General features: G+C 36.8%; 1 protein-coding gene across 4 annotated transcripts in view; it reads left to right on the forward strand.

Moving 5' to 3' along the window:
- Nucleotides 1-239: 239 nt before the first annotated feature.
- Nucleotides 240-13,341, forward strand: part of LOC136829744 (uncharacterized) — a 29,393-nt gene continuing 16,291 nt past the window's right edge. The window contains exon 1 of one of the 4 annotated variants that reach the window (XM_067088567.1): nt 240-395. In XM_067088567.1, coding sequence (XP_066944668.1) covers nt 322-395 — 74 coding nt within the window. In that variant the 5' untranslated portion in view covers nt 240-321. Of the gene's footprint in view, nt 396-1,656; nt 2,702-6,176; nt 6,619-9,965; nt 10,041-13,341 lie in introns of those variants that run through there. The other 3 variants (XM_067088568.1, XM_067088566.1, XM_067088569.1) reach the window with 3 other exon arrangements.

The following is a 13,341-nucleotide window of genomic DNA, read 5'->3' on the forward strand; positions in this document are numbered from 1 at the left end:
TCCCCAACGGGCTTGTGCTGAACACGCCGCGAAGGTGGAGACATACCGGGTTAAAACCCTCTGGGGGTCACTCTCTACGAAAGATCCATTTCATTTCATCAACTTCTACATCCCTGGCAAGAACAGTCTCAGAGAAAATAGTCTCACAGACTATTTCCTACAGCCTGACCTCATACGCCTGGCTACGCCGCAACGACTCATCCTTCGTGTACGAAATTAATGAAGCCCTTCGGTGTGTCAGGTGAAGTGGTACCTTACCGTACCGCCTTTAGTTTCCCTCGTTGATCTGGTGTGTTCGCACTTTATAAAGAAGCCGGTGAAATGATTTACCCTCAACAGCCGTACAGTGAGGAGCATTTCCCCTTCCACGATGCCTACGTCACACAGCCTAATACGTAAGTAGGCCTATGGATAAATGTCTAAACTTTTATATATATATATATATATATATATATATATATATATATATATATATATATATATATATATATATATATATATATATATATATATATATATATATATATATGTATGTATGTATTTTTAAGACCTGGAGGAAGTTGAACAGAGGTTATTACCTATAGACTTTTTGTGTTATTGACACACACATGTATATATGTGTGTGTGTGTGTGTGTGTGTGTGTGTGTGTGTGTGTGTGTGCATTAGCACAAACAGTCTATAGGTAATGAACTGTATATTCAAATATCTCAAAATCTTAAACAAATTCAAAACAAATTCAAAAACCCTTAAAATTCCAACGCCATTTTTGGCATGCCAGCTACACCAGTAATAATAATAATAATAATAATAATAATAATAATAATAATAATAATAATAAATTCTCTTGTACCCTAATTCGTATCGGCTACTGCACAGAATCCCGTCTGCCTGATAAGGAGATAAGACACGGCGCTGTCTACTGAGTATTGGGCAAGCACGCCTAGCGTGACGTGCCTATCTTCTTTATCTTAATTCTACTTTTTTATTTGCTTGCGTTAATCAGCCTATTAAATGGAGTCCTTATATGGCCCCCTGTAGTCAGGTGGGTATGGCGATAACTCAGTTAATCACTGGTCAGCGGTTCAAACCTCACGAAGAGGTGGTCTCTTTTTATACTGAGTTTAAAGAAAGAAATTGTGGCTAGGGGCTAGCAACCTCATCCTAACAGACTTGATGAGAACGAGAAGGTTTTTAAAATCTTAAAGGCCAAAAACTCAATGGACAAAAGGTGTAAAATAACAATAACAATAAATAGCTACTTTTATGTCATTGTGAAATGAAATCTATGAAAGGATTTGTATAAAAAACCTAATAATAATAAAGAATATTAAAGTACATTTATAATAATAATAATAATAATAATAATAATAATAATAATAATAATAATAATAATAATAATAATAATAATAATAATAATAATAATAATAATAATAGTAATCGGTTAGAGCTCTGCCTGGAAACTGTCGATATTCTGTAAATGCATTTAGACACGTATCCCCATCAGATAAGAATCGGTACAACGTAAGATAACCATCAAACATTTAGATAGCAAGTCTGTTGTGATTATGATAATGACCAGTAGGACACATCTCGAGTGTCTGGGAAAATTCATATCGAGTCTGTACGCATCAGAGAGGTTGACGTGCCACTGGTGAGTCTTCCCAGCAAGTGTACACAGCGGCAGTGATGCTATGAAAGTGCTCTGTAGAAAAGTGTTCATCCTAATTCAGTCTGAAAATCAGTCTGGAACACGGCGACTGGCCGTGTGGTTCTACACAATACAATCAGACAGCTGATATGAGACTATCGTCACGTATCACAATTTTTTCATTTTAGTTTCTACGGTATTTTTGAAATGCCTGCATTCCCCATAATCGCTATTGTTGTATCTTATCTCTTATCTGTTTATCTCGCCGAGTCCCTTTCCATAGATTACGATAACTGTACATCAATTATGACAAGCCTACGCTGGTGAAGATGGCTTCAGTAAATCGTAGTGGCTTCTTGGTGTCACATCAAAGACAACAGCGGCAGATCGAATTTGTCATCTGACACAGAGAAAGCTCCTTTGAACTGTAGTGGTTCTAGTGTCAGATCTTAGCTGTAAGCAGCCAGGCAGTGTCAGAAAATTAAAACTGCCATATGACTCAGTGAAGGTTTCAGTAAGCTATAGCAGAATCTCAGTGTCAGAAAACAAGTGAAGACTGCATGAAAGTGTGAAATAACTTTCTTTCTGCAAAGTGCGTGAAGGCTGCCTCAAAGTGTCCAACAACTCTTACTTTCTACAAAGTAAAACTGTATGTAAACTTGAATTAACTGCTCAGTCACTCACCTCTGTCACATGACGGAAGAGAAATTCCACTGGAAATCAGTTATTAGTGCCAAATCTCATATGCAGTCTAGCAATATATTAAAAGCTGCGGTAAACTAAAGGCATACCTTAGCGCCAGACAAGTGTAGTACCATAAACTGCACTAAATAGTCTTATTATGGTCAAGCCTTTGGCAAATTAAGTGATTTTCGGTATCGGAAAGTTGCTGTCATTTGCCAAAGTTGAAGTGAAAGTTATCAGCACTTTTTGCGAGAAAACAGTCATCACATAACCCAGGGCACAGCTAAACTATGGCAATCATATGGAGTCTGGTCTAAGTAGTCATAGGTCAAAGTGACAGACCTTAGCATCGGAGAATTGGATCTTAGGTAAGCACATAATAAATAAATAAAGTATATGTATATATATATATATGTATATATATATATATATATATATATATATATATATATATATATATATATATATATATATATATATATATAATCAAGGACCACCTAGACTCATTTAGAATTGGGATTGAAATATAAGATTTAGCCAAAGGCCAAGAGCTGGCGCGCTGGGACCTATGAGGTCATTCAGAACTGAAAGGGAAACTAAGAGTAAAAAGGTTTGAAAGGCGTTTCGCAGTTGCACTATGAAACAATTGTTAGAAGAGGGTGGAAAGTAAGACAGAAGAAGGAGAACATGAACCGAGGTACAGTAAAAGGAATGAAAGGGGTTGCAGCTAGCGGCCGAAGGGACGCCGCAAGTAACTTTAAATGAAGCCTACAGTGCACCGCCGGAGGTGCACTGACGGCACTGCCCCCTTACGGATGAGAATCATTTAGAAGCCAGTTGGCGCGTGCCTTTTCAAGTTTAGCTGTTGAATTAATGAACCGGAAACACTCGATCTTGTGCTCGGCATTGTTGTTGGTTTTCTTTTTCACTTCCTTTTTTTCACGTCAATTCTGACATTCTTTTATTTGAACACAGAGACCTTTGCGAGGTCAGTCCTGAAATACCACCTCTCTCTCTCCCTATATATATATATATATATATATATATATATATATATATATATATATATATATATATATATATATATACATACATAATCGTACGTAGTACTAAGCCCGTCACATCAGCTAACTATTATAGGTCTAGGTCTAAGCCACTCAATCCCCACTTTCGCAGAGCAATGTAACCAAATCTAAGAAGGTGAATAATTTTTTTCTTTTATGGTTAGATAAGATAAATAAAAGGTATTAAAAGTACTATGTGCGCAGTCTAGCTACTTTCTCTTCTTCTTTCATTTCTGTCCATTACTGCGTACCCATCGGTGAGAGCTATTGTCACTCCTGAGGTCATGATAATAAATTTTCATGAGAACAAGTGACCGCTGTTGTAAATTGCGATGCATTTACCTTGTTGGGGCGAAGGGGTATACATCACGTACTTTAAAACCTCCGTTCTGTGTCACATTATGCTCTGTCAGGTACGGTCAGGTTGCCGAGGGGCCACTTGTGACGTATTTGAAACGGTAATCTCGGCGACAGAATAAGTATACGGAAGAGCGGAACTATTCCAACTTTTAATGGTAATTTTAGAATTACTACTAAAAACTGATAGACCAATGTCGAGGAAATTTGGAACCTAGCCATACCACATTCACAGAAAGTTTCACAGGCAAAAGACTTTTCCCTTTCAACATTTCTGCCATCCGTCAGCCTATAAGACTTTTCAGACCTCCCAGTCTTCTTGCTAGTACGACTCTGATTTATACACCATTTATCATTCATCCCTTTCATTCTCTTTACGTCGCCAATCCATTTTATGATCTCACGATGCCAGAGAAACCTAAAGCAATCAGTTAACCCAAAACACCTATATACACTCAGAATAACTTTTTCTTAGACTAATCTTCCATCCCGTAATTGTATGATGACTATTTTTCATTTTTTTCAGTCCTGTTTACTCTGTGCGTGTGAATTGTTTTAAATATTAAAACAATTCAGGACATACAGCTTCCATAATAATAATAATAATAATAATAATAATAATAATAATAATAATAATAATAATAATAATAATTTTGGTTTACTAAATTATTTACTGAAGTATTTACTGGGTTTGATTAAATAAAACAGCTAAGTCAGTTATGAATAAACCCCCAAAAGGATAAAGTGGCCTAGCCTTGTTAAGCTTACTAGCAATTTAATAAAAAATTGTGGTTGACATACTTCGCGACAAGTAAAAAAAAATCGAAGTATGTGCAAATACGAATTATGTAAATGACCTCTACGGATATAAATATTCAATAAGTTGGCCTAAGAACTAAAAAGATGCAAACATTTTTAGACATGAAAAAAACTAGACCTATTCAAGGTACAGTTTTGACACGGAAGAATAAGTCAAGTAAACTATACACACACACACACACACACACACACACACACACACACACACACACAACAAGACGAGATAGTAATTTATACGTTACAGATTGATGACATAACATTGTATTCTCTATTTATAATGATCAAAATCAAAATAAATCAATGAATGGCCACTCAAACCTATGAAAAATGACTTAGTACGAAACAAAGCTTACAGCAATTTCTTGTTCTACGCAAGAGAAAATGTATAATTAGTTTTATAAGGCAGATGCCTTGTTTATATTTTTGCCTTACCTGCAAACATTTAAAAATCGCAACATGTAGACCCAGGTACCATGCACTGAATTCTCTCTCTCTCTCTCTCTCTCTCTCTCTCTCTCTCTCTCTCTCTCTCTCTCTCTCTCTCTCTCTCTCATCACTACAGGGCAAAGGAAAAACAAATGAATTGCAACCGCTTAAAAACGATAAATAAATAAAAACTTTTACTTGAAGGAAAAAAAAACAATTACCTGAAGGCAAAACAAAAACCAATTACTTGAAGGAAAAATAAAACAATTACGTGAAAGAAAACAAAAACAATTACTTGAAGAAAAACAAGACTGCCAAAAAATGAGAAAACAAAACAATCACTATGTCGTCTAGCAGCTCTGGAGGAAAATTATTCCTGTATGAATGATAACAAGACATGTCAATATTCGCAAATGAAGAGGAATAGAAACACTTACATATATTTCGCTCTTTAAATGTTGGGCGAATAATCATGGAGGAAATATGCGGCGAAATAAAAAAAATGATTAAAGGCCTAACACCACCTTTACCAAACAAATCAGGAAGCGGAGAAAATGAAAAAAAAATAATAATAAAAAAATAGTCGCTGGATATACGCTCTTACCTATTTGTCTCCTTTAATTATTCAACGGGAAGTTCGTGAAGCAGGAAAACGTAAAGGAATGGAAAGACACGGCTAAAATTAGCGCTCATTATCGAGAGTTCTTTTACGTCGTCTTTATCTGAACTTCTTATTGCAGCCAGTGGCCTTTTCCCAAAGGATATTTTGGTCTTTGCGATATGGAGTTTATCACCGTTAAAATCACGAGGAGGAACGAGGAGCGGCCATGATGAAAGAAGGCATATAATTAAATGACTGGCTTGTTTTCTTAATATGTAAAATAAATTAATTTACAAAATAACTTTATTGGTAATATATTTAAACACTTATATAAGCTTAATATATAATTTAAGGTTACAAATACTCTCTCTGGTCATTAGTAGCTTCATCATGATAATTCTGTATCGAGATATCGAGTATAATTGATCATATTTTAATCTGCCTGGAAACTCACGTCGTGTATTATGTGTAACATCAAGTTACATAACGCCTGAATTATTTAAAAAATAAAAAAAATGAATATAAGTTAAACATCTTCGTCGGAGATTGAGTTAGAGACGAAAACATCGCAAGGCAGTGACAGCACAGCTCCCCCTTTAGACGAAGCCTACTACCCGCACCTCCTTGAAATACTCTACGTAAAGGTGCCCGATGACGAGATATGATGAGTTGCTTATCTTTCGTGCCAAAAGGATAAACAAAACATGGAGCCACCGACCAAAGGGCACGACAGGGTCGTCATCAAGTACGAGGCGAGTGACCAAGAGGAGGGCAGCCGCATGTACAAGCCCCTGGTGCCCATGTACAGCCTGAGTGTGACGACGGGCAGGACGTCAACACCGAACAGGAACTTCTCTTGGCACCGCCCACAGTATGGGGCATCCGACGAAGGGAAACTGGGCTTCGTCGTGGGGCGTGATGCCCCGTCGTCGTCCCCGCCGCCTCCTCTTCCACCTCCTCCTCCTCCTCCGACGGCTAGTGACCACAAAGTCCCTCTCACTCAGGATGAAAATGCCGGGTAAGGTTACCTGGCCATCATTTTCCCAAAAGGCCTCGCTTGGCCCACAAGCCTTCAGCGTAGGCCTATGTATATGCCTAAAAAATGCGTAAACATCGATCTGCTTCAATTTCATGAGCGTAAAGTTAACTGAATAATCGTAGGAGTTACTTATAACTAATGGCATGCGAATCCTCCCACAAGGTCAGGTTAGTTTAGATGTAGGCGTAGGCTTAGCAGACGTTTCTCGTAATTGCTTAGGTCATTTTAGAGTCATGAGAGGTCATGGCTACAAGCTCCTGATACTAGGCTAGAATTCCTCACAAAAAGCCTATGGCCTTTGATAAACAGCAATAGACCTAAAATTATGGACATTTAGGCATTTATTAGGGAGTAGGCCCACGAGGGACAGACGAATGTTTGGTATTTACCAATAAAAATACAGAGAATTTCATCGTCTTCTAAATGCATTGTTGCTTTGAAAGGGTCGAGTTACGTCGTAGATATTTTTTGGGAAGCGTTGGGCCTAACTGCTTGTAGCACACACACTGTAGGCCTGCTTAAATGCATATGTCATTTTTTTTCCGTTATTCTGTCTTGTAGTAATGACTCCTACCAGTTTCTACACATCATATCAGTTTGATAATAAATGCCGTACCCTGTGTGTAAAATTTGCTTGTGAAGAGGTCACTTATTTTATTAAATTTATGTAAAAAGTCCAGGAAATACTGTAGTCCCTTCACAACTCATAAATGCCTCCTTTAACTTGAATTACGGGGAGAGAGACTGAGGAATAAATGTATGTCTTCTAAGGTAATTCTAGGGAAGAGGTCTGCAGGAAGATGTTTATTAATTAATTATTTGTATGGAACAGTATAGAAAAACGTGTATATGATGCAGCACAGGTGAGCAAAATTGAAAAATTTACTGAAACAATGTGAAAAATTTACTGGTTTTTGTGTATGTTTTTATTCTGGAAAGCTGCCCTAGACACCACGTCAATACCAGCCCTTTGAAAATTAACAAAAAACATAAAAGACAGTAAATTTCTCACATTATTTTTGTACATTTCCAAGTTATCTTACCTGTACTGCATCATATACATCCTTCTCTATATTGTTCCATCAAAAATTCCATTAATAAACGATATTTCTGTAAAGAACCCTTCCTTAGACTCACCCTTTCTAGCAGCACTTGCCAACTGTAAGGAACATTCAGTGTACATTGCAAAGGGATTCCTCCTTGCTAGTTATGTCCTTGGCTGCAATGTTAGGTTAGGGTGAATGTCATGGTACAGCCTGGGGAACTGTCAGAAATTCAAGCAAAGATGCAATACATTACAGTTCAACTTATATTTTAATGTTTAACTTAAATTTTTTTTTATTTATTTATTGTTAATTTATCTTTTTCTAATAACTTCTCTCATCTTTCTGTGTTTCCCATTATCTTCTGTTATTTCTTTCGAATGAACACCATGTTCTTTGGAAGCTTGCATTTCAAGTCAGTGGCCCCTTTGGTGGGCTTGTTCCATATGAATAGGGTTCCTCTTCTGAATAATAATGATAATATGGTGCTCTAGATCAGGTTAGGATGGAGACATCCAGGGAAGGTAAACCCCCCCCCCAGCACATAGGCCCTTGTGCCACAGATTACTCTTAAGATAGGGAAGGCAAGTTTAGGATGCATCCCTGTAATGTATGCCTTACTGCACTCTCTTTTGTAAGGTTGAGATCCAGGGTAGTGAAGCCCCAATTTTAAGGTAGACCCAGTGTCCTGAGTTAGGTTAGGTTAGGAGGCACTCTTGCAATTTGCCATGTGATGTCTTTGCTCATTATTATGCGTTTTGTGATTCGCACCTTAGACATAACCAGAATTTTTTACTGCTTACCTGGTGTTTTATGTATTTTAGACCATTCCTGTTTGTGCAGTTTACTTGTTTTTGGTGTACCCCATGGTAGAAACCCTGGTTTCCCAGTGGCAGTAAAGAAACAAGTGTTTAGCACCAGCAGTAATGGTTAGAAATTTATAAAACATGACAAGCAGTTGGAAACCTACATCAAACAATGCTGGAGGATTATTTAAATAGAGAGACCATTTTTATGGGTAAAAGAAAAATAAGTTAATAGTGCTAACAGCTGTGATGAAATATGCTCAAAACATGAGGAAAGTGCCACCAAGAAATATATTGTTCATGTATATAAATGCCAAAAACCTGAGAAAACCTCATGAAAATGTTTGAAAAATGGAAAGTTGTTTATAGAAGGCTTATATATACGCATTACCATCCCATTTTCAAATATAGTAGTTGCTATAAGGTTCTCATTACAGTACTTTTCAGTTCTTTTGGGATTATGAGACCAAGGCTCTTCACATCCATGGGAGACTATTTGCTGAGCATATTGGGTACTCGAAGGAAAATACCTAGAGATTATAAACATAAAACTTTTCCATTTTCACAGTTGATACTTCATGAAAGGTAGCCACTCTCTTACTGAATGTTTGAGCAAATCAGTGAATGATGGGAGTCTAAAACTATATGTAAACTTGAGAGTGAGAAAATCGAGTTTTTATTTGAATGGAAGCATTAAAAACTAGCATATTACTGGAGATGAGATCATAAAATGGGTTGAGAGAAAGCAGTCAGGAAAAGATGCTGCTTATGCTGTTTTCAACTTAAGAATTCGGTAGGGAGGTCAGATAGGTACCAGAAGAGTATGGAATGTTCAGAAGGGGATGTACAGTATTTATGAAGTTCTCCAGTGTCAAACAACAGTATTTTCAAACAAACCCTTATGTAGTAAGTGCAATTGAAAGATTTTACGAAACAGTAGTTTTCTTTAAAACTTTGTTTGTGAAACCAGCTCATTTGTGATGAACTGTATTAGGTAGGAAAGTCTCTGTGGACCTGATCTGCATTACAGGTGGGCTAGACATGGACGATGACCAACCAGTGAGCCATGGTCCATCAGTTGAGAACCAATGCCATTGAGATATGAGAGGAGTGGTATAGTGTTATAAAATGATAGTTATCTCATAGCTGTGTGTCTTCTGACATGTTTACTTTGGCAATTGACCTTGTTTTGTGCGGGGAATTAGAGAAAGCTGATTAAGTTTTACTTCATATGGGGCCAGACTTGTGCGTTTGCTTTAGATTTCCATTCTGGTAGTGAACAGTGATGAAATTTGGATGTTGCACAGCCTCTAATGAGAGTGGGATTTCTGTTTCACGGAAGTGATTCTGACGAGGATGCTGTAGTAGACTCATTGTATTGAATTAGACAGATAAGATTTCACTATCTTTGATTAATGATATGATCTGACTGTGTCATTGGCTGATATTATAGAGGCTCGTCTTGGATTGTCCCTTCAGTCTGTCTTTGGCCTTCACAGTTGTACTGTGATCGGAGGCAGTAGTGCTGGATTTTCGCTTGGCAGAAAGCAAAGTGAGCAATATTTTGTGTACTGACACTGGCCACACCAGTGTCACTGGGGAGATATGGGCTATCCATGAAGAGTTAAAAAGCAAAGACACAATCTGCGTAGCCTACTTTTGATATCTGAACCCAGTTTAAAGTTGGTAATGAGTATGTTTTTTAACTTATAGTGCTATCACACAGTCTTTGTACTGTATGATGATTTACAGTGGTTGCTCATCGTAGTTGCTAGGTAAATGTTCAGTTCTTTATTCTAAGTATCCATTGCTGTTACTGGCTGTGTGAAGTACTACTTGTGATAAGCAAGCACTCTCTTTGATTGGTTAAACTGGTAACTTTTTCACTTCAGTTTTACTGTTTTTACAAAATGTGTACTCTCGCGGATATCTCGTGCCCTCTCTTAAGACATGAGGACAGTACACGAAGGGGTGATTGTGTGAACAATTATTGTACAATATATTTTGTTTCATTAATGTGAACTTATGTTTATAAACACAATACAGGAAAGTCTTGAATGCTGAATAATGACTCAAAGATTTTGCAGGATTGCAAACCTTGTATAGAAATTACAGAAAGGCTTCATTGTCATAATAAGGTTTATTGTGAACATAAGAGACCTTTCATGCACGCAGGCTTAGTGTTGCAATTTGAAGTACTGTAGTTGCATAGACATTTACGGTAGTTCCTTAGTTCATGTTACTACTTTTTAAGTTTTGTAACATATCATTTATTTTAACCTCACTGGTAGAGTGTTTTAATATTGTGGTTTCTTCCAAATGTTGGTACAAAATTTATTTTAAATTTTGAAAAGTAATTTGAATTTTTTGTGCATTATGCCAAAATTTTATAGTTGAAGCAGACCTGTGAGTCTCACTTCCAGGCTACTGTTGGATTGACCCTTTGGGTCACCCCTACATTGAAAATTTAAAGTGAAAATGGGAGGTAAACAAAGGCCAAGAAGTTGGGCTGCTAGGAGGGAGAAACAGAAAGGAACAGATGGAAAGGCAGCTTGGAGCCTTTTAGTAATGCTGTACCCACAGTTTTGTGGAGGACTTACTCTGTAGACTGTAACTCCCATCCATATTAAAGTTACTCTGTAGACTGTAACTCCCATCCATATTAAAGTTACTCTGTAGACTGTAACTCCCATCCATATTAAAGTTACTCTGTAGACTGTAACTCCCATCCATATTAAAGTTACTCTGTAGACTGTAACTCCCATCCATATTAAAGTTACTCTGTAGACTGTAACTCCCATCCATATTAAAGTTACTCTGTAGACTGTAACTCCCATCCATATTAAAGTTACTCTGTAGACTGTAACTCCCATCCATATTAAAGTTACTCTGTAGACTGTAACTCCCATCCATATTAAAGAGACTGTAACTCCCATCCATATTAAAGTTACTCTGTAGACTGTAACTCCCATCCATATTAAAGTTACTCTGTAGACTGTAACTCCCATCCATATTAAAGTTACTCTGTAGACTGTAACTCCCATCCATATTAAAGTTACTCTATAGACTGTAACTCCCATCCATATTAAAGTTACTCTGTAGTTACTCCCATCCATATTAAGGTTACTCTGTAGACTGTAACTCCCATCCATATTAAAGTTACTCTATAGACTGTAACTCCCATCCATATTAAAGACTGTAACTCCCATCCATATTAACTCTAACCTCCCATCCATATTAAAGTTACTCTATAGACTGTAACTCCCATCCATATTAAAGTTACTCTGTAGATCCATATGTTACTCTGTAGACTGTAACTCCATCCATATTAAAGTTACTCTGTAGACTGTAACTCCCATCCATATAAAAGTTCTCTGTAGACTGTAACTCCCATCCATATTAAAGTTACTCTGTAGACTGTAACTCCCATCCATATTAAAGTTATATGTAACTCCCATCCATATTAAAGTTACTCTATTGACTGTAACTCCCATCCATATTAAAGTTACTGTAACTCCCATCCATATTAAAGTTACTCTATAGACTGTAACTCCCATCCATATTAAAGTTAAGAATAGCAACAGAGACAGAAGTGACATTGTGGATCACTTTGTGTTTCCCCCCTACTTCCCACTCGGGGCATCACAAGTTGATCAGTGTGCATTTCAGAATGTAGTTTATTTCTTAATGCTTCTTATTTAAGTGTATGATATCATCTGAGTGACTTCAAACCGCTAGAAGGTCTTTGTACATTTTGTCATTTGAAAGGTAGTGAAAAAAGAATTTGTTTCAATTTTGGAAACACTTAAATTTGGTTAAAAATATCTTCTATGGAAGCAAATAATTTTCCCCGACAAGAAAAATACAGTAAGTACAGATTTTAGTGATGGTAAATTAACAGAAACATTGAGGTTTTTCAGAGTGCCCATGTCTTCCCTTGAATTACAACTTACTCAACTTGTCTGTGTCTATAATACACCAGTGAGGTTGTCAAAATATACAGTTTGGACCCCCTCCTCTTCGCTGCTTCACCTATTCGTGGATGTTTCTGGGGGAAGTGTATACATGTTACTGTATTCGTGGAACATTCACTAATTACTCTACTGTATTTTCATATTTTTGTGACAATGCATTTTTTGTGATAAAACTACCAAAATACTCAGGTATAAGCATTTTTAGAGGGTATTTTGGTGTTTGAGCTGTCAAAATAGGTAGTCATAAGCATTTCTGGAGGGGTGTCAAGTATTTGCAGATTTTAGTTATTGGTGGGCAGTTGTGGTAAGCATCCCCAGGGGTTGACTGTATATATGGTATTTAAAAATAACCAGGGTTAACTCTGCAAATGAAAGGTAGAATGTGATGTTGAAACAAGAAGAAATAATAATTAGAATATTTGACTCTTCAAGTTTTTGTGTTGTATGTTGATGGAGAGTATCCAAAATTTCCATTACTAGGGAGGGTTTTAAGGCCTACCTTAGGTATGCTTTTGCTACCTCCAGACTTGATTTGTACTCGCTTGCATCACCATGTTAACAGTTTAGAGATAAAATAAAAAATACGTGAATTATGCTGGAAAAAACGTAGAAGAAACATTGTAGAGGGTACAGAACAGGCCTATTGAACAATGCATGAGTTGGCCACAAAAATTGTCTGCATTCTATACAATAATCACAAATGATGAACAAGATCTTTACTGTAACCACACAGATTTATTGAAAGTTACGGTAATTGAGTGTCAGAGCACAGTGTTACTTGAGATAAGGAACTATTACAAGACATAAAAGAGAAGAATTGTACACAGTCGTAAATAGATCCCTCTTACTCTCCATTACTTGTATAATCTTGAACTAATG

The sequence above is a fragment of the Macrobrachium rosenbergii genome, chromosome 45, assembly GCF_040412425.1.
Source record: "Macrobrachium rosenbergii isolate ZJJX-2024 chromosome 45, ASM4041242v1, whole genome shotgun sequence".
In the NCBI taxonomy this organism is placed as follows: Eukaryota; Metazoa; Arthropoda; class Malacostraca; order Decapoda; family Palaemonidae; genus Macrobrachium; species Macrobrachium rosenbergii.